The sequence below is a fragment of the Heptranchias perlo genome, chromosome 9 (genome assembly GCF_035084215.1).
Source record: "Heptranchias perlo isolate sHepPer1 chromosome 9, sHepPer1.hap1, whole genome shotgun sequence".
Classification (NCBI taxonomy): Eukaryota; Metazoa; Chordata; class Chondrichthyes; order Hexanchiformes; family Hexanchidae; genus Heptranchias; species Heptranchias perlo.
In genome coordinates, this window is record NC_090333.1 from 50,069,333 (window position 1) to 50,089,705 (window position 20,373).

Here is a 20,373-nt window from a genome sequence, read left to right on the forward strand (position 1 = left end):
GAAGGGCCTGTTTCCATGTTGTAAACTTCTATGATTCTATGATTCTATATCTCTCCCACCAGAAAATTTTTCTGATTTGAGGTCTCTCCACCAAATACCAACCCACCTTCCCTATCCCCCAGACACTGGCAGAACCTGTATCAATAGTACCTCCTGATGTAAAGGAAATAGAGTATATATCTAGAGTCTGACATTACTATCATCAATGTTCAAATCTGAAGACTGCAAAGTATCGAGAATAGGATAAGATAATGTTTTTGAAGCTTGCACTGAACACAGTTGGAAAATTGTAGGAGGCCAAATTAAGGTGCTGACAGGCCTGCTGTTTATTTCCAGCATTTTATGTTTTTATTTCTAAGTTCCAGAAATTGCAGTTTTTAAAAAAAATTATTTGAAGAGTGGTAATGCTCGGGATTGGAACCATTTCCAATTCAAGTACTCAGTGTCGTCATCAAGTACCCTCAGGTTAGATAACACGGTTAGACGCTCTACTATACTCTATAATGTGCATCAGCTTAAATACCTCCTTATTAGGCTGGTGTAACATTTTCCACATGTCCTGCAGCCTCTCTGACTGAGATTGACTATTAGTGCCAAACTAAGGGCAGTGGTGTGGGCCCATCCCCATTAGTAACTGGGTTGAGACTAGCCAAATTCTATTCATGCAGGATGCTTACTGTAAGCACGCAGATTTTCAAACTATTAATTTGGGCTGTAATTGGACCAAGATCCAAGAGGTGAAAGCCCAATGTTTAAACTACTGTACCACCAACAGCATTAACTGTGTCACTGAGTCAATTGAAAAGTAGCTTTCACATCTCTAGCTAGAGCTTTGTGCTCATGGAATAAATATATTTGTTTCTGCAATCTTCTTTTCCCAGTTGTGTAAAAAAAACAGCTGACCTACCTCTGCAGTATCCTCAATTTATTCATACTTGAAAAATAAAGAGATCAAAGCAACCCTGTAGTGCAGTGTTCGTATCTCAATGTGACATGCCAGAGTGAAGAAACGTACACAAGGTCCACCCACAGTTGGGTTCCTAATTTATTTCTCAGCATTGCGTCGGATCTAGTCAAATTTTTCCATAGGGAGAGATGAAATGTTCAAAGGGAGAGTATCCCTAAAGCACTCTTCCATGCTTCCTAGTGACCAGTTACAAAGGTGCACTGAAAGTCGGTTGGGATCAGATCATCTGTCAGCGGTCACTATCCATGACAAGCACCATATCCTCAGCTCTCTTGCTAATGCATTCTGAAACTGGCTGTTAGAAGGCAAGTAAGAGTGACTGTCCCTCCAATTATCCCTCCCTCACTTGGCACTTGGCACTTCCCACTGGCAATGTGACTGGGATTGTGAAGTGTGTGTGTGTGTGTGTGTGAGTGTGTGTGTGAGTGTGAGAGAGAGAGAGAAATAGATATGGGGGGGGTGAAAATGAGATTTTAGACATGAACTTTCAACTCAGCACTCCCTGATGTTGGCACTGATACTCCAACATGCTGTGCAGTTCAGTACAACCTTTACAAAGTTTTAGCAGATCACCCTACCTTCCAGTTACTTTCCATTCCATCCTCAGAGTACTGAATTTCAAACTGAAGTTTGTATGGTGGCAGGTACGGCTTGTCCCAGCTAATATTTAGGCAACCTTCATTTAAGGTGATTTCTGCATCAACTTTGGAGGGTGCCCAAGGTTTCACTATCAATATGAAAAGGAAAAAGTAATATTAATGGGCAATGCAGCACTTACAAAATCTGGAGTTTACATTAGATAAATTATTAATAAGCCCACACGCCCACTTTAAAGGGAAAGGATATTTCACCGAATTACCTATAAGCCTAACATTTTATAAATGGGGAAACATGGAAATTTACTTGTGCTTTTCAGATAACCCATTACCACTTCATGCTTCAGAATTACTGTTTTTCTTATTATTGAGAAACCTGAGTGAAGAGCCAAGGTCGATTGTGCAGGACATGGCCCAGGTTAAGAGAAGATGAGATATTGAAGTAGTAGTGATCAGGTGATGTAGTAAATCAAAAAGTAGTGATTATGTGATGCCAAGTCTGGATTTGAAAAGACTGTAGATTGTAGAGGAAGGGAAGACTGAGAGGTGAGGAGCTCCACAGTTTCGAGATACTATTAAAGAATAAGCTAGAGTCGGAGTCTTGATTTAAGCTTGAAGGAGGAGGAAAGCATATAGGATGACATATTTAAAGTTTGGGAGGAACGAGAGTGGAAAATTCAGAGGAACATGCCAGAGTCGTATTGATAAAGAGGTAAGAAAGTTTGGAGGCTAGAGGAGAGGCAATTACAACAAACATTTGCTTGCATACTGTTCAGGACTGCAAGAACTAGCCTGGGGTTCCACTCCAGTCACATCATGAATGGTCTTGGTGAGTTGTGTGCAGTTCTCCAGATTCATGATGTCACTGGATTGGAATGTGTGAAATGTGGTGGGGGGGATGGGGTTGAAAGAGTTCTACACAAAAAAATGACTGCTTACATGCTACCACAAACCTGTATAAAATAAAGCAACAAAGTTTAAATGAAAGGCACCAGTAAATGCATAAGTATTGCTCACTATAACTTATAGGAATTAATGGGTCAATTCAGCAGAATACACTTCCTTATTAAACCTCTTGTAATACTACACCACATAGATATGATACCCAGTAGGATGTTAAACAATATAAGTTAAAGCTTGCTTTTTTTATGAGTGGAAATTGAATTTTGGTCTCTTTTTGTTAAACTGGAGAGCAGAATTAAAAAACAATAACCTGGACCGAAAGCCATTGCTACTGGTCAATAAAGCTTAACTCACCTACATCCATGGGAATTACACAGATCGGTGGAGATTTGAACATTGCCTCTTGATGGTGGAATTCCAACCACATCACGTGGCCAAAAGTGAGGTTGATTGGCTTGATATGACACTCATCAAACTCATTCATCTGCACCTGGCATTCTTCAATATCAGAGCTATGGTCCTCACCTTTCAGGTTATCACACCATGACCCTTTCCTTGTCAAGAAAAAATATCAAAGAGAATGTGTACATTGGCTTAATCAAATTGAATAAAATATTAAATTTTAGGGGAACTAGATGGTACAGGGGATTAGTACTTTGTCCTTTCATTTCTGAGACCTGGGTTCAAATCGAACCCAAACTGATTGCTGGGGTTGTATACAAAATGAGTCTGGGACAATTTCAACCAAATTCCTGGTTTGTGGAGTCCCATAGCCCAGATTTCAGCACAAATTGACAATCATGCTCAAGCGACCACAAGGATGGCTAATGTGGGAAATGGAAAAAAATTCTTGCCAATGTAATGGGGAATTAGCCTCTTACTTTGGAGGCTAAATCACATTGTTGGGGTACAATAGTGAGAGCTTTACTCTGCACCTTTGTGAAGCTTGCACAATACAAACTTTCATCATGAAGGGAGTTAAAAACAGATAACTATCTAGGAGGACTAGCCATGGCTACTATAACAGACGTAGATAGAAAGATGTTGAACAAGTTTTAAGGAAAGAAACACGCTGACCTTCCAGGTCTGCTTGACTCAGTTCTACACTGTGCAGTACCTTTACTAAATGAGTAATCAGGAGTTATTCCTACCCCTCCCCCAAAATGATAAAGGCGCATTATACTTACATGTAATACTTGAACTTATAATTGCTGTCTGTTTCTGGTTTCCATGCACTTGGGTGCCATCTGCAGATCATTGTTTCCATTGCACCATCAGTCTCACATGAAATATTAATTTTCATATCTAATTAAAAATATAAAAAATGAGAAATGTAGTAAAAGCATCTTTATAATCATGATGTGGAGAGATTATGTTTGCTTTCTCAAAAATAATAGTCTGTTAAAATACAATACTTATATATATATAAAGAGAATATATATCTGAAATACTTGTCTGGACAAACATTATTAATTAATCACTTAAATATGTATCTCTAAATATCTGCAAAAATATTTTAATTCTTAAATATAGAGAGAATATAGACCAGAAGATGTAACATAAATATATTCAATAATTACTTAAAAATATAGATTTCCAATATGTTAAGTACTGTATTTATTAATTGCACTGGATTTTGCTGTACAATAATGGTGAGGCTAACAGCGCTCACCGTTATTCATGTTCAAATCAGACAGTAGCTTCCGGAGACTGCACATGCTTAGTTAAAAGCGGAAATCCGGAAGTTGCTGTACTAGATTCGAGCCTCCTCCGTAAGCTCTGCGAAAACGGCTCCTCGCCGGCTGGCTCCCCATTCAAATGAATGGAACAGCGTGAAGTTCCTGGACTAATCTTGCCAGATAAAGCTAGGGCTTATCCATTCTGATATAAGTACCCTTTTAATGGCGTGTTAAGTCTTAATGACTGCCAAACAACCTCTGTGGTACTGAAAATTAACTTTAACAAATGTGGAGTCTCATTCCTTCAGATTTTAATTGTTGTTGACATTTAAAAAAAAACATTTTTCAATAAATTTTTATTTTTTTACTTTTTCTTTCTATCTCTTAATTCAATCTTTCTTTATTTTGCTTTCTGTACCTGATTTGACATTGAATTCACTATTCTAACTTACACTTCCTGATTCAGTCTCTGCGTGGCTTAAATCTGATTAGTTAAGGAGACACAAAAAAGCTGCTTGCCCTGTTCACACAGGGCCCAGATGCCCTGTAGAGGGCGTCGCACTTTTTAGCTCCATAATTTACAGGAAGTTGCCGTGCAAAAGCTCAAAGAAAGTCTACGGGCAAGTGCAAGTCTCACAGCAAAATCCGGCCCAATGTTTAAATCTGTTCAGAAAATAAGGCTCTTTAATACACTTAACTATTTTAAATATTTTAATAATACTTAATATATAATTCCACCATATGTAAAGAGTATCCTGTAAATTCCTGCAAGTATTACAGGTATAATAAAAGTTATTATTTTCAGATTAAGTACACCCCAGCAGTGATCTGTGGTGAGCACATACCCGTTACCAATGATGACTCTGTCATTACTTGCAATTACACAGTAATCTGTAGAGTTGCCGAATATAATGTTTTTTGAGAGGGCGAGAAGCTGACATGGCCATCTTACTCAAATAGTTATGCCAGACTTTTCTACAGGAGTCTTCTAACCTAAACAAAAACACTTCCCTGCTCTCGTGAAAGAGCATACTATTCTGGGATACAATTCCACAGCCATTCACCTTATCCAAGTGACCATTCTTCCTAGACAATGAATGTCAGGCTATTTGATTGTTTGTGTAACTGTAACCGAGCACCTTCAGGGGAGGAGGCGAGAAAAGGCAGGTAAAATTGCAAAAGAAAGTATACAATATAGATAAAATTGCTTAAAAACAATCTGTGACAAATTGAATTTCTTTTTAAACTGTCAGAAAACATGGGCTCGATTTTGGCGTCGGGTTTCCGGCGGGTTTCCAGCGGGGGGGCCCCGAAAATCCCGATATCCGGTCACGTGACCGGATCGCGACGAAATCCCGGCCACTTCCGGGTACCGCGCTGACGTGCGGGGCTGCACGCGCAAGCCCCGCTGGTGGGAATCCCGCAGGCAATTAAAGCCAGCGGGGTTCCACTTGAGTTACTTACCTTGCTTGTTGAGGTCAGTTAATGAGCTGAATTAGCTGTCAAAAGAGGAAGTGTGGGATTTTAGGTTCAAGGCAGTGAGTTTCACACACTGGGGGAAACAGTCTCTCTCCAACCAGGCGTGTTGCAGCCAGCAGCCTGTGGCAGGTGCCAAGGTGCACTCCACGGGGGAGAGCCCTCACCCACGCAGGAGGCCACCGCGTCACATAGGGCAACCCCTGCCCCCCACCACCCCCCGCCAAGCCAGAGGACAGACCGACACGAAACCGCAGCCCCAGTCCGAGGAACCACCCACCTACCCTGCACAACCCCTCAGACCAACACCTGCCAAATGGGTGGTGTGTGGACACCCTCGGAGGACGAACAGCATGACCAGCCCCAGCAGCCTCGCAGTCCACGCCGTCCGCCGCAGAGACGTGGAGCCCCCCAACATGGTGTTGTTGCACGCCCACCTGCACAGCAGGAGGGAGGGCTACCGCAGAGAGAGACGCATCGCAGAGGGCACTACCCTCGCCACAGGGTCCACAGACCGAGGCGCAGCTCCCCGGACCTCTCCGAGCAGCAGTGCACAGGGAGGCGCAGATTCGCTCGACATGTAGTCGTGGAGATCTGCAGCCTCTTTCATGCCAAGCTGCTCCTGGCTGGCCCCAGCACCAACTGCTTACCTGTCGCTGTCAAAGTCACCACTGCCCTCCACACCTTCTCCTCCGCATCCTTCCAGGGTGCAGCCGGCTACACCGCCGATGTCTCTCAGTCGTCTGCGCGGACGAGCCCTGCAAATACACCTGCACTTACTCTGCAGTAACACGATGGGTGGCATCAGTGGTGGGTCCTCATAGTGATACCCAGGAGCGGGCATTATTGGACACAGTGGACAGGATTCGCGGAGACGTGGCAGTGGTGGTGTCAATATAATGTGTGCTGTTTGTTGCTCTGAAATTCAATATAGGTAACACCCATGACAAACCCTCAGACACCCTTGTGCACCCCCTTCATGCTCACGACACGTTTGCCTTACGCTGCCTACTGCACATATGTGATGCATGCCCTGTGGCTGCAGCACAGGTGGTGGCAGGTTGAGTGAGGCTGGCCGTGAGGGAGATGCACGAGAGGGTGAGTATGGGATGGAGCAATGAGATTGTATGAGGATTGGGTTGCGTGTTAGTGGCAGGATGAGTACTGGCGAGGTGAGTAGGTGGAGGTAAGATGAGGATGGGGTTTGAGTGGGTATGAAGGGTGATGTGACAGAGTAGTGTTGGCAGTGCCGAAGGAGATGTGGGGTGGGGGCAGTGTTGTGGCAGACGGAGTGTAGGGGAAAGACTTCGTGTTCTCACTGTGGCTGACCTACTGCGGTCATTGCAGCGCCTCCTGCACTGTATGCAGGTGGGCCATATGTTGGTGGCGCAGGTGACCCCCTCTGCCACCTCGAGCCAGGCCTTCTTGGTGGCAGAGGCAGGCCGCTTTCTCCCGACCGCCAGGTGGAAGATCTGTGTCCTCCCCCTCCTCCTCACCCCATCTGATGATACCTGGGGTGAGGCATCATTAAACTGGGAGCAGCCTTCCCCCTGGGCTGCTCCATGCTGCAATTGGTTCCATTGGTTGCAGCATCTGTCAGTGGAGGACTGCCCCTTTAACTAGAGAGCCTCCAGCTGACAGATCGTACTGCGCATGCGCAGCCCGACCGACGCGCAGGCCAGCGCCGCGGACCCTGGAGGATCAGGTAATTGATTCCTATTAGTGTGTTGCCTGCTACGATCGCGCGGGCAACCCACTAATTTCTCCGAGCGTGTTGACCACACTCCCGAAACCCAACCCGCCGGAAACCTGCAGGCCTGCTAAAATCAGGCCCCATGCTTCTTATTTTCCAAAAGAATCTTACCGATTACGATTATTTCAGCATAGCGAAAGTTACATATAGTTCTTTCTTCATTTTGAAGGCAACACAGCAATATGTTGCATTGGGACTGTCCATTTGATGTTACGTTGAAGAGAGTAACACTGGTTTCACGATCACTGATTAAAGCATACTGATATTCTGGAATTTTTTCATTCATGTTTAGCCACCAAGCAACATTATTTGTGGTCAGGGTCTGATTATAAAAAACACACCGCACTGTAACATCCGAGCCAACAGTGGTCAGCACTTGAGAAGGGTAATAAGTAATTTCTGTCAAAAAAGAATATTCGCATGTCAAAGAAATATATTTTTTTAATATTTGCATGTTAACACATTAATTATACAGCGTTTGATTGCTATTTCTTTTAAGAAAGTATATCCTCTCCCTCCCCTGCCAGGGTTTTGCCACACATCTTCTTCAACTGAGAGACTGGGTGGCTGATTCTCAGATTTCCATCCATGCTGTTCAGAAACTGCTCGTGTTGTTCAGCTAACCCTAACCCTAACCCTATTCAACTTTCTCCTCACAGGTGGGGGAAAAGACATGGTGGAGTTAAGGGGAGTAAAAAGCTAACGTAATCTGTGTAAAAATTGAACTTTATAAAAATGTTCAAAATAACTATGATTGAACCTTGCCAAGAGTAGCAACAGCACCATATGAGCCTAATGTATTTCAATAAAAGCACAAAACAATCTTACCGATTACAATTATATCAACACAGCAAGTCCCATATAGTTCTTTCTTCATTTAGATGGCACTAATATAAGCACATGTGGCGACTCTGACAAGATAAATCATTAATTCATGAATTGAGTATTATGCAGCAGACTGGAATAAGTTGCTCAGGTGAGGGAAAGTGCCTTTAAATACTGATTACATAACAATGTCCCAGCACTTCCTGAAGCAAATCATTCACTTTAGTTAAAAGCAGGAATAAAAGACAACATATCATTCATTATGCCATTAAAGTGGATGCAGGATTAACCCACCTGAGCCTGGTTTCCTTCCTCTCTCTGTTCTATTCCTCCAATAATTTAACATCTGTAAAGTTTTGATGACCAGCTTTCTTTTTGAAAAGGCTTTTTTTTTTATGATGTTGCCAACAGACACGGACCACAGGAAATCTCTCCCCTCCCTCCCTCCATTAGCAGTCTCACTCAGAAATCTAGAAGGCTGGCTGACGTGGAGACAGAAGGTACAGCCAGGAGTGCTCACGGAGCTTGGAACTAAAACATTTTGGAGCGGAGTGGGAGCTTTACTCTGCACCTAACCAGATGGTGCTTGATGCAGACATAAAGCAGGGGATGGGGGGGGAGGGGGAATTCCAGTTTTCATGAATCTTAGCAAAAATAGGAAATCATACTGCAAACATCAACAGAAAGAAAAAAGACTTGCACTTATATAACTTATAGAGCACCTTTCACGGCCTCATGACATCATTCCAAAGTGCTTTGCAGCCAATTAAATACTTTTGAAGTGTAGTCACTATTGTAATGTAGGAAACGCAGCAGCCAACTTGTGCACAGCAAGGTCCTACAAACAGCAATGAAATAAATGACCAGATCATCTGTTTTAGATGTTGATTGAGGGCCAAGACACTGGGAGAACTCTCCCACTCTTCTTCGAATAGTGCAATGGGATCTTTTATGTCCACCTGAGAGGGCAGACAAGGCCTCAGTTTAACTTCTCATCTGAAAAATGTTACCTCCAACAGTGCAGCACTCACTCAGTACTGCATTGAGGTGCCAGCCTATGTTATGTGCTCAAGTTTCTGTAATCGGGCTTGAACCCATGACCTTCTGACTCAGGGGGAAGAGAGCTACCACTGAGCCAAGGTGGACACCAGTTAGAATATTATTCAGTTGAGATTGGAAATTTGTGCAGATGATTTTTATACAGAGTCACTTAAATTTTCCTGTATGCTGAAAGTATTATTCATTATGATGTGCATAAGCTTGGAAGATCAGACCATTCAATTTATATGTAATATATACGTAGGCCGGGAACTTCCTAGAATGGCGTAAACAGCAAGTTATACCAGAACATATACCAGATCACGCACCGATCTTCCTGATGCAAACTTACACCATGATTTCCAACTAAACTAATTTGTATATGATGCAGCGAGCACAGCGGCATAGCGGGGACCTCAGAAGTGGTGAGCCCTGGGATCCATGGATAGAGGACTATAAAAGCTCAGAACAGACATCATTCCTCAGAGTGAGGCTTGGGCGTGGTAGGTAAGTGGCAGCATGCCAGCCTGTCTGCAATCTGTTTTGTCTGAAATCTCTTCAAAATTACTTCAAACAGTTGTTCCAAGTGTCTCAGTATCTCCATTTTTGTTCAAAATTGCTTTAAATCACTTTAAAAAGTAGTTTCCAGTGTCTCAACATCCCCATTTTCACAGACACGTTGCAGGAGGGCTCAAAGGGGACAGCCACCAACTTTGCGAAGAAGGACCTGCGGGCCCTTCTCGATGAAAACGAGATGCATACAGTGAGACTACTGGGGACGTGCAAGGGGAAGGCCCCCCAAAAAATAAGTCAGAGGTCCTGGAGGGAGATGCCAGAAGCCCTGAGCACCACCTTGGTGACTCCCCCAGAATCGGGAACTAGTGCTGGAAAAAAATCAGTGACCTGACCAGGGCAAGCAAGGTAACAAACACAGCAAGCTCTTTAAGAGAAAAAAATACAAAAAATAAAACACTGCAGATTTTCCTTTCTTTACAGATGCTACTTGACTTGTTGAGCGTTTCCAGCATTTTCTGTTGTCGTTTCATGGTTTTTAAAAGGACAGACGTGTTTATCCTCAATGTTAAAATGATCTCTCAGCAACAGCTGGTTAAGAAGTGTTAAGCACTCAGGGCAGCCTCCTGCCAGGCTAAACCTGCAGAGGCAGGTGGCAGGAATTTTAAATGAGGGGTGGTCAGCTGCTTTCAGCAGATTAGAGACTATAAAGGCCACACATGTGTCTGTTTACACAGGAAGACACCCAGCAGCAAATGTGTTGACAAACCCCTTCAATCTCTGTTGGTCAGGGAGACAGGATTTTAACAGTGGGAAGCCATAAAGTCAGTCAGGCAGCAGCCGGCTGCAAGAGGAAATCCTGGTTCAAAGACACATTTTATTGCCTTCAAAGCTCCCTCAGAAAGCAGCAACTAAGTAGCAGAATCACAACGCAAGCTAGAACCCTGACATCTGCCCTCCCACCCACCCCCCAACCAACCCCCCTCCCGCCAAGTCAATGTTCTGTGCACCTCTGTTGTGTTACATTGCTGCCTTATGTAGAGGGATGTGGCCCTCACTATTTGCATTTTATATTTTACAGTTCACTGTTCTTGTGCTGAAGCTTGTTAGTATTACGCTATTGTTTGTTGAATAAACATTACATTCATGTTGTTTGTTGAATGGAAGTTTTATTGCAACTTTTTACTGAATAAAAATGCTGTTGCCTCTTCCAGTATCTCAACTGTCAGTCCTCGAGTTCACAGCCCCACAGGTAACAGTCTACAACAATATAATTGAGACTTCCTCACCCCACTGAAGTCAATTGGTTTGATGGGGGTGGTGGTTTTATTCTGAAGGTAGGGATGATCACTGGCTGAACACTAATTTTAACCCAGTGTCATGACTCCTACTCTGGCCTTTCCAGTGTTGTTTATAGTGAGGCTCTCTTTCAGGGTCCTGCTCTGCTTCCCACCAACTGCAGATGCGGCTGTCTCTTGTGCCCATATCTTTGCCAGGAAACTGGCAAACTTTTTTTTATTTATAATATATTTATCCACTGGGGTCTGTCCTATGCCCCTTCCACATCAGATACTCTCACTTGCCCATCTGCCCTGCTAATACTATTTTCTGTACATCTTTATCTTCACCCATTTTAAGGTAGGAGAGATGTTGGGAATACAGGAGTTGTGGAAACAGAAACTGGGTTCATTAGAAGAAAGACAGACAGCGAAGGGCAAAACAGTGAGTGCCAGGGGAGTTTGGGGCACTGTAAGGAGGGAGTGAGGAAAGGAGAAAGAATGAGAATCTATGGCATTACAAGTCGCATAATAGGAGTCAAATGTCAGCCCCTTCATGTGACTTTTTGCTATCACCCTGAACCCCTGTAATGCCACCACCCACCACAGATAACCACATTACATTTGGACTCGACTCCCTGGGAGTAAAATTCAACTTTTGGGGACAGAAAATAGGCAGTAACGGATCAGAGGCCCATTATACTCCCCGCTTCATTTTCCTTTCTATGGTGAGGAAAATTGGGCAGGGTGTATAACGGGCAGGGTGTATAACGGGCAGGGTGTATAACGGGCAGGGTGTATAACGGGCAGGGTGTATAACTGGCAGGGTGTATAACGGGCAGGGTGTATAACGGGCAGGGTGTATAACGGGCAGCTGATCTGTTGCTGCCCATTTTGCACCCCAGCTGAAGTTGAATTTCTCCCCTCCATGTACACCATAGGAGATTGACCAATAATATATTACAAATCTCATTTCTGTGCACAATTTGTGCTTCAACCTTTTCCTTTATAAATTCCTGTGTATAATGAAAATAACCACGTAAACTTGCCACCGTATGATTACACCTTCCCGCTATTGGTGGTAATGTAGAGCCACAGTTCTCCATCTCTCAGCAACTCAGTCTGTACTACATAAAAGTTTTGTGAAATTATTATATAAAAAAAACAGAATGTAGAGATTTAAAACGGAGACTGAATTATATCTGCATAGCCTGGTCCAATTATCCCTCACCCTCTAACCTCCTTTCACATGAAGACTGCAGTTGGTCTTCACTCCTCATGTGCAACGCCATTGGAAGATCAACTAGTATACACACACATGCAAGATCAGGCTCAGCTCTGCTGACAGTGTCTGTAAAGGCTCACACATGAATGGAGCACTATTTGGGCGACGTAGTTCGACATGAATGAGCACCTTTAAGAAAGGAGAGGAGGAGAGAAAATATTGAAAAGAAAAGCTTCTTCTCAACAGAAAAAGCAATAGCTGCAAACCATCAAGAACATTTGGATGCAACAGCTTAAAGAAGTATCGAACATCTCTGCTAGTGGAAGCCGAAGAGTCACGCATGACATTTCTCAAAGTAAGAAACACTTCCATATTCCATCATGTCTCTTTAAATAGAAAGAAGATAAGTGGTGATAATAAGGCATTTGGCCCATCTAACATAATGCGCTGTAGTCCATGATTCTTAAAGAGACTCTCACAATCAATAGCCCATTTAAAATAGTGACAAGAAATTGTGATTATTTTTCAAGGGCCAACACCTTCATGAAAAAGAAGTATTTGACAAGCCTCTTTTTTCATTTGTTCACAAGCATGAGACAGAATGACACAAATCAAATCAAAACATATCACTGTGCTTGCATGTGACAAAAATTACATGGCTCTTCTGGATGCCTAAAAAGAGATTTCTGAAACGTTGACATTTCTTTAACATTTTAGCTTAAACAGCATCTTTTGATGACTTCATCAGGTGGGAGTAGTTACTGAACCAGACAGTGCAAGAGAGTTGAATTACCTTAAGCAGCTCATATGATGTACCCTGGGTTCATGACCATATCTACTGATAATTCAACTCCTCTCACTGTCAGGCTCAGCAACTCCTCTGAATCACCTCCACTAATGATGTTTTTAGCAAATCATGTTTAAACAAAAATATTTGAATACACAAATATAGAAAAAAATATTAAGAACAATTGCAACCATTAACACCAGTTCCTACTGCCTACCAATTTCTCCTGCCCCCAGTTTTTTTCCCTCTTCTATTGAAGATGCTTAATCATGTTGCTGTACAGTTCAACGAGTGCCAACAACCATCCAGCACTTTACTTAACCAATCGCCGTTCACATGTGAGGCCTGATGTAGAGTGTCAGCAAACTATTTAATTGTAGAGGGCATCACAGCTAATCCTGGCACAACTATGTCTTTAAGATGGTTTGTGCTGTAGCCCCAACATATTGGGCCCGATGTTAGCAGGGCTGCGGGTTCTCGGCGGGGGGGCTATCGGGCGCGTGGGTAACACGCCCGGTGAAATTAGTCAGTTTTCCGCGCGATTGTAGGATCCAATCCACTAATTGGATCCACTTACCTGGTCTTCCGGGTTCCCCGATGCTGATCTGCGCGTCGGGCGGGCTGCGCATGCGCAGTACGATCTGTCAGCTGGAGGCGCTCTATTTAAAGGGGCAGTCCTCCACTGACAGATACTGCAACAAATAGCAAAAATTACAGCATGGAGCAGCCCAGGGGGAAGGCTGCTCCCAGTTTAATGATGCCTCACTCCAGGTATCAATACATGGGGTGAGGAGGAGGGGGGAGGACAGAGATCTTCCTCCCGGCGTGCGGGAGGAAGCGGCCTGCCTCTGCCACCAGGAAGGCTTGGCTCGAGGTGGCAGAGGAGGTCACCAGCGCAACCAACATATCGCCCACCTGCATACAGTGCAGGAGGTGCTCCAATGACCTCAGTAGGTCAGCCAAAGTGAGTACACGTAGTCTTTCCCCTACACTCCGTCTGCCACATCACTGCCCCCACCCCACATCTCCTTCAGCACTGCCAACACAACTCTGTCACATCACCCCTCATACCCACTCAAACCTCATCCTCATCTTACCTGCACCTACTCAACTCGCCAGTACTCATCCCGCCACTACCACTCAACCCAATCCTCATACAATCTCATGGCTCCATCTCATACTCACCCTCTCGTGCATCTCTTTCACGGTCAGCCTCACTCAACCTGCCACTACCTGTGCTGCAGCCACAGGGCATGCATCACATATGTGCAGTAGGCAGCGTAAGGCAAACGTGTCGTGAGCATGAAGGGGATGCACAAGGGTGTCTGAGGGTTTGTCAGGGGTGTTAATTATATTGAATTTCTGACCAACTCACATTACATATTATATTGGCACCACTACTGCCATGTCTTCGCCAATCCTGTCTGGTTTGTGCAATAATGCCCTCTCCTGAGGATCATTATGAAGACCCACAACTGATGCCACCCACTGTGTCACTGCAGAGTGGGTGTAGGTATATTCGCAGGGCTCTTCTGCGCAGACGACTGAGAGACGTCGGCGATGTCCCCGGTTGCACCCTGGAAGGACGCGGAGGAGTAGTTGTTGAGGGCAGTGGTGACTTTGACAGCGACAGGTAAGAAGATGGTGCTCGGGCCAGCCGGGAGCAGCTCGGCATGAAAGAGGCTGCAGATGTCCACGACTACATGTCGAGTGACTCTGAGTCTCTGTGTGCACTGCTGCTCAGAGAGGTCCAGGAAGCTGAGCCTCGGTCTGTAGACCCTGTGGCGAGGGTAGTGCCTTCTGCGACGCATCTCTCTCTGCGGTAGCCCTCCCTCCTGCTGTACAGGTGGATGTGTCACAGCAGTCTGTTGTGGAGCTCCACGTGTCAGAGGTGGACGGCGAGGCTGGTGATGCTGTTCGCCCTCCGAGGAGGTCATGACTGCAGCTACGGCGGCCCCCATCCACAAGATGTACATCTGAGGGGGTCCACAAGGTAGGTACATGTCTCTGGACCCCGGGGTAAGTGTGTAGGTTGGTGACTTTGACTGTCAGGAGGAGGGTGGTGGAGGCCAAACTTTGTCCCAAGTGACAGAGTGGCCTCCTGCAATGGGTGAGGGTCTCCCCCCCACCCCACCTGTCAAATGGACCTTTGCAGCTGCCACAGGCTGAAAGCTGCAACACGTACATTTGACCTGGGAGTGTTTCCCCCAGTGTGGGAAACAGTCCCAGTTTGCTCTAAAATCCCACATAATCCTTTAATCAGGTCAGTTAATGACCTGAAATACCTAAATAAATACCTTCAAGTGGAACCCCGCTGGCTTTAATTGCCTGCGGGATTCCCACCAGCGGGGGCTGCGCGCGCACGCCGGCGCGTCAGTGGGGAACCCGGAAGCACGCGGGTTCGGGGCGGGCTCCGGTACCGCGCTGGGATTCTCCGATTTTCGGAGCCCCCCCCGCCAGGAACGCACCCGATAGCGGGTGCTAAAATGACGCCCATTATATCATGAAAGGGGAGGACATAGATTTGATCGTGTGATCCTCTACATACTAAATTTCAGTTCTCAGTACTGCCACTGTGGGGAGACATAAAGCAGAAGTTAAGCTTCTCTCTTGAGAGAGGAAAGTGAAAAGTTGAGTCATTCCAATGGCTGCTATCTCAGTCCCTGGTGTCTGGTTCAAAGCAGCAAAAGAGGCTTGAAAGCTAATTACCTCCATATCCTGTCAGTCAAGGTTGATGTGTGCCATAGGGAGTCCCCAAAAAAGGGAAAAGGGAAAAAAATCTTTAGATCCTTCTGTAGTCTTTTCCCTTTCATGTTTTTTTTTATTCGTTCATGCGATGTGGGCGTCGCTGGCGAGGCCAGCATTTATTGCCCATCCCTAATTGCCCTTGAGAAGGTGGTGGTGAGTCACCTTCTTGAACCGCTGCAGTCCGTGTGGTGACGGTTCTCCCACAGTGCTGTTAGGAAGGGAGTTCCAGGATTTTGACCCAGCGACGATGAAGGAACGGCGATATATTTCCAAGTCGGGATGGTGTGTGATTTGGAGGGGAACCTGCAGGTGGTGTTGTTCCCATGTGCCTGCTGCTCTTGTCCTTCTAGATGGTAGAGGTCATGGGTTTGGGAGGTGCTGTCGAAGAAGCCTTGGTGAGTTGCTGCAGTGCATCCTATGGATGGTACACGCTGCAGCCACTGTGCGACAGTGGTGAAGGGAGTGAGTGTTTAGGGTGGTGGATGGGGTGCCAATCAAGCGGACTGCTTTGTCCTAGATGGTGTTGAGCTTCTTGAGTGTTGTTGGAGCTGCACTCATCTAGGCAAGTGGGGAGTATTCCATCACACTCCTGACTTGTGCCTTGTAGATGGTGGAAAGGCTTTGGGGAGTCAGGAGGTGAGTCACTTGCCACAGAATACCCAGCCTCTGACCTGCTCTTGTAGCCACAGTACTTATATGGCTGGTCCAGTTAAGTATCTGGTCAATGGTGACCCCCAGGATGTTGATTGTGGGGGATTTGGTGATGGTAATGCCGTTGAATGTCAAGGGGAGGTGGTTAGACTCTCTCTTGTTGGAGATGGTCATTGCCTGGCACTTGTCTGGCGCGAATGTTACTTGCCACTTATAAGCCCAAGCCTGGATGTTGTCCAGGTCTTGCTGCATGCGGGCTCGGACTGCTTCATTATTTGAGGGGTTGCGAATGGAACTGAACACCGTGCAATCATCAGCGAACATCCCCATTTCTGACCTTATGATGGAGGGAAGGTCATTGATGAAAGTGTTCTGAAAGTGCTTACTCATGTTGAAGTCCAGTCCCATGGGCAGCAACAACCCTCCAGTACCTTAAACCAATGGCCATTCTTTATGTGGAACTTAGCAATGGGTGTTAGATGGCTATTCAACAATGGGGGAATCACATTCAAATCTGTTTCTGCCCTCATCTGATAGTTGCACACTTGCAATGTGAGGCAAAGATCACTACTTCGTGATCAGTGGGGATAATTTCTTCTGGTCCCTTATGTGCAATGTGATTGTAGACATCCAGGCAGATTTCCTTCTGGTCAGTATTTCTAGTGAAATCATAAATCTTCTTCCCATATTTGTTTATAATGTTACTATCACAGTACAAACTAGGAATGAATCTTAGGAACTCCCTCAAAAAGATGGAGATTCATCTTTAGAAAAATACAAGATGTCAGGCAAGTGAGGTATTAATGAATTTCTACTATAAAAGAAAATCTAAACACCAAAGTCTTCTTTAAACCCTGTCTGGCCTTTCTACAGTTTCATAAGAAATTAAAAATTAAAAAGAAATAAATTCTATGTGCTGCTAAGATTGTGGTGCCTACTGCTTATTTGCTGCAGCTGTTCATTACTTACCCTGTATATCCACATGAATAGAATTGCTCCAATCACTCCAAAACCCTGGTCCATTGCGACGTTTGCAGCGAACGACAACTAGGTAAATAAGGTCACTCTGCAAATCACGAAGGGTCAAAGAGTTTCCCCAGATATCCTTAATCTATCACATGGGATAAACAATGGTTTAAAATCATAAATGCTATTAAATTACATTTTATTTGAATAAAAAGTATTTTAGAAACCATGATTATTTGTATATATGTGTTTGTCAACACAATGCTGTCATTGAGCATTTTACCATGTATCCAACCCACATTTAGGCAATATAATACAAAATGATAAAATTAGTGTGCACGTCACTAGCAAAAACATTGTGATACAAAAGGATTCCTCAACCAGATGCACGTCGCCCTTAAAGCAAATTGGTAGTGTAGCGTGAGACTACATTTAATCCAGTAAAAAGATTACAGAAAGTAGGCCAAAACTAAGTGGGTACTTCTGCTAAAGGCTGATACTGAAAGGTTACAGCTTCCTGATCATAGGGGACAACTGTAAACAATTTTACAACACCACGTTATAGTCCAACAATTTTATTTGAAATTCACAAGCTTTCGGAGGCTTCCTCCTTCCTCAGGTGAATGTTCACCTGAGGAAGGAGGAAGCCTCCGAAAGCTTGTGAATTTCAAATAAAATTGTTGGACTATAACTTGGTGTTGTAAAATTGTTTACAATTGTCAACCCCAGTCCATCACCGGCATCTCCACATCATAGGGGACAACGTCCATTTACCAAAGCCATTATGAAGCCATTGAAAAATAAATTGTAATAGGATGTGTGATGTGCTCTAAAATGTGTTCATTATAATCTTATCCCTTTTCACTCCCCTCCAGAAAAATTCTTGTTCCAGTAAGTTCTCTAGCGCTTCTTGGTAAGCATCTTGTGTAAACCCAAGATCTACAACCTACTTACAGGATCTGGGGCTTAATACAAATGCGGGAGAAAACAGCAAACAAGTTCCTAAGATGAACCAACATTTTGCCAAAGCATTGGGCAGAAAAAAGACTATCTAAAGTTTTTGGCAGAGTGTCCAAACCATGCTGTAGACTTAGATTTCCTATCTCTAACCATTCATTGCAGTAAACTCAATGATAAAGCTAAAACAAGCCTCTTAAGATCCAAATTTAATTGCAGGCCTAGAATTTTTAAAAATGTAGTCACTATTGAAATCACATTGATTAGAAACAAAATTTTAAAATACATTTAAAAATTGAAAACTGCTTCCCCCGTCTCCTAGTGGGTAATTACATCGTCCAGTGTGGTACTCAGCTATATAGATCAGGAAGATACCAGGTTTAATCGCCAGTTTGTGCAAAGTTAACTGATCCCAACTGGGCCTGTGGTAGGGTATGCTTTAATTGGATTCAGCACCTCTGGTTTATGGATGGGGAAAAACATCACTCAGAGTTCCTGATCCGGATCAATATCCAGTGACCTGTGCTGGAAAGTGCATGTGTGGATGGTGGGTGAGGACAGGCCCGAGCTCAACTCCATAATCAAATTGCTACCAATAGTCACTGTTGAGGATTACACTTAAAGAATGGTCACTTGGGTGAGGTACGGGAGGGCTGACAGCACCAATGGATCTGCATGCCAGAGGAGAAGGGGAGAAAATTGAGGGTTGAGGGAGAAAAATGACAAACAAATGTGACTCACAGTAAGTGCAATGCTATTATTGGTCAGTGGGTAATCCCTTAACAGCAGAGCTAGCTTTACAAAGGAATAGATCCCAGTTTTAATCTAAAAGCTGCCTGATCCTTGCATTTCTGTGATAACTGCAGTTGGGCCACTGGGGGATTGCCTTGATGGTGATGGTGGAGGTTATTTTCACCACTGAAGGGATTTCAACGGAAAGGTAATTTTGAGCAGTTTCTATAACAGGTACCTGACCAGCAACACCAGTTTTACGTTCCAGTGGTAAGTTGAAAATTACCCGCAATGTGTTCCCTGTAGGAAAGATAGACCTACTGCAAGTACTTCGTTTGATATTGGTGTTGTGTGGCATTCTGAGAACTGAATAGTCCTTGGCTTGATTCTTTGAACTTTTGTCTTTTTTCTCCTCCTAAGCTCCAAAAGCACCATCCTGCATACTCTTCCTCTTCTCTGACCCTCCCTATGAGAGAAGATGGTTTCTGCATTGTGTAATAAAATCGTAAAGCTATTTATAAAGGACATGTTTACAATTTCATCACAGAGTTGATCACATTGGACCATCTCCTGCTTTAATTCATTATTTCCCAGGATTGCAAAACTGTCGAACTACCTGCCTCCTTCAGTAGACTTTCTCCTGTCATCTAAAGGCATTTCAAGCTCAAGGTTCTTAATTAATCTTGTCTTTTCTTCTACTCTTTTAATTCATTGTGGTGTCTCACCTAGGTTTCTCTATAAAGCAATTAAAAATCCTTCCAAGTCCAAAAGCCTACATGTAGCAAATAAAAAGATGAATCATTGACAAACCATACTGAAGCCTGCAACACTCTTCTGTAGCCCCTTGCGTGTGGGCAGAGATCAGTGCACTGCATGGATTTACCTGTCTACATGTACAGCTTGTGCTTTAGCTCAGCTCACTCCATATGCTTAATGGTTTTCAATCATTACTTTTTTTAAACTTCTGATATGTTTCCCTACATTACAGCAGTGACTACACTTCAAAAGTATTTCATTAGCTATGAAGAGCTTTGGGACTTTTTGAGGTTGTGAAATATAAATGTAAGTTCCTCTTCTTGGAGTGGCTTTGAATTTAATACTGAATTCAGCCTTGTGATGGTTAAACATTCCACCCACGCGGTGCGATATTATGATTTTTATTAATGTTCATAGTAGACAGCATGAGATGTACATGTGAGAGAGGAGGCTAATGAAATAATTCATAATTAGAAGATTTTTTTTGCCATGGAGTCATTGATATGTGGAACAGCCTGCAGATA

The 20,373-nt window shown here is 44.0% G+C and overlaps 1 protein-coding gene across 2 annotated transcripts in view; it reads right to left on the bottom strand.

The window, feature by feature from the left end:
- Positions 1–20,373, bottom strand: part of lepr (leptin receptor) — a 105,026-nt gene that overhangs the window by 37,704 nt on the left and 46,949 nt on the right. Inside the window, exons 7-11 of one of the 2 annotated variants that reach the window (XM_067990381.1) lie at positions 17,408–17,549; positions 7,486–7,773; positions 3,654–3,771; positions 2,821–3,020; positions 1,546–1,694 (exon numbers count right to left, since the gene is read on the bottom strand). In XM_067990381.1, coding sequence (XP_067846482.1) covers positions 1,546–1,694; positions 2,821–3,020; positions 3,654–3,771; positions 7,486–7,773; positions 17,408–17,549 — 897 coding nt within the window. The remainder of the gene's footprint in view (positions 1–1,545; positions 1,695–2,820; positions 3,021–3,653; positions 3,772–7,485; positions 7,774–17,407; positions 17,550–20,373) is intronic. The other variant, XM_067990382.1, reaches the window with a different exon arrangement.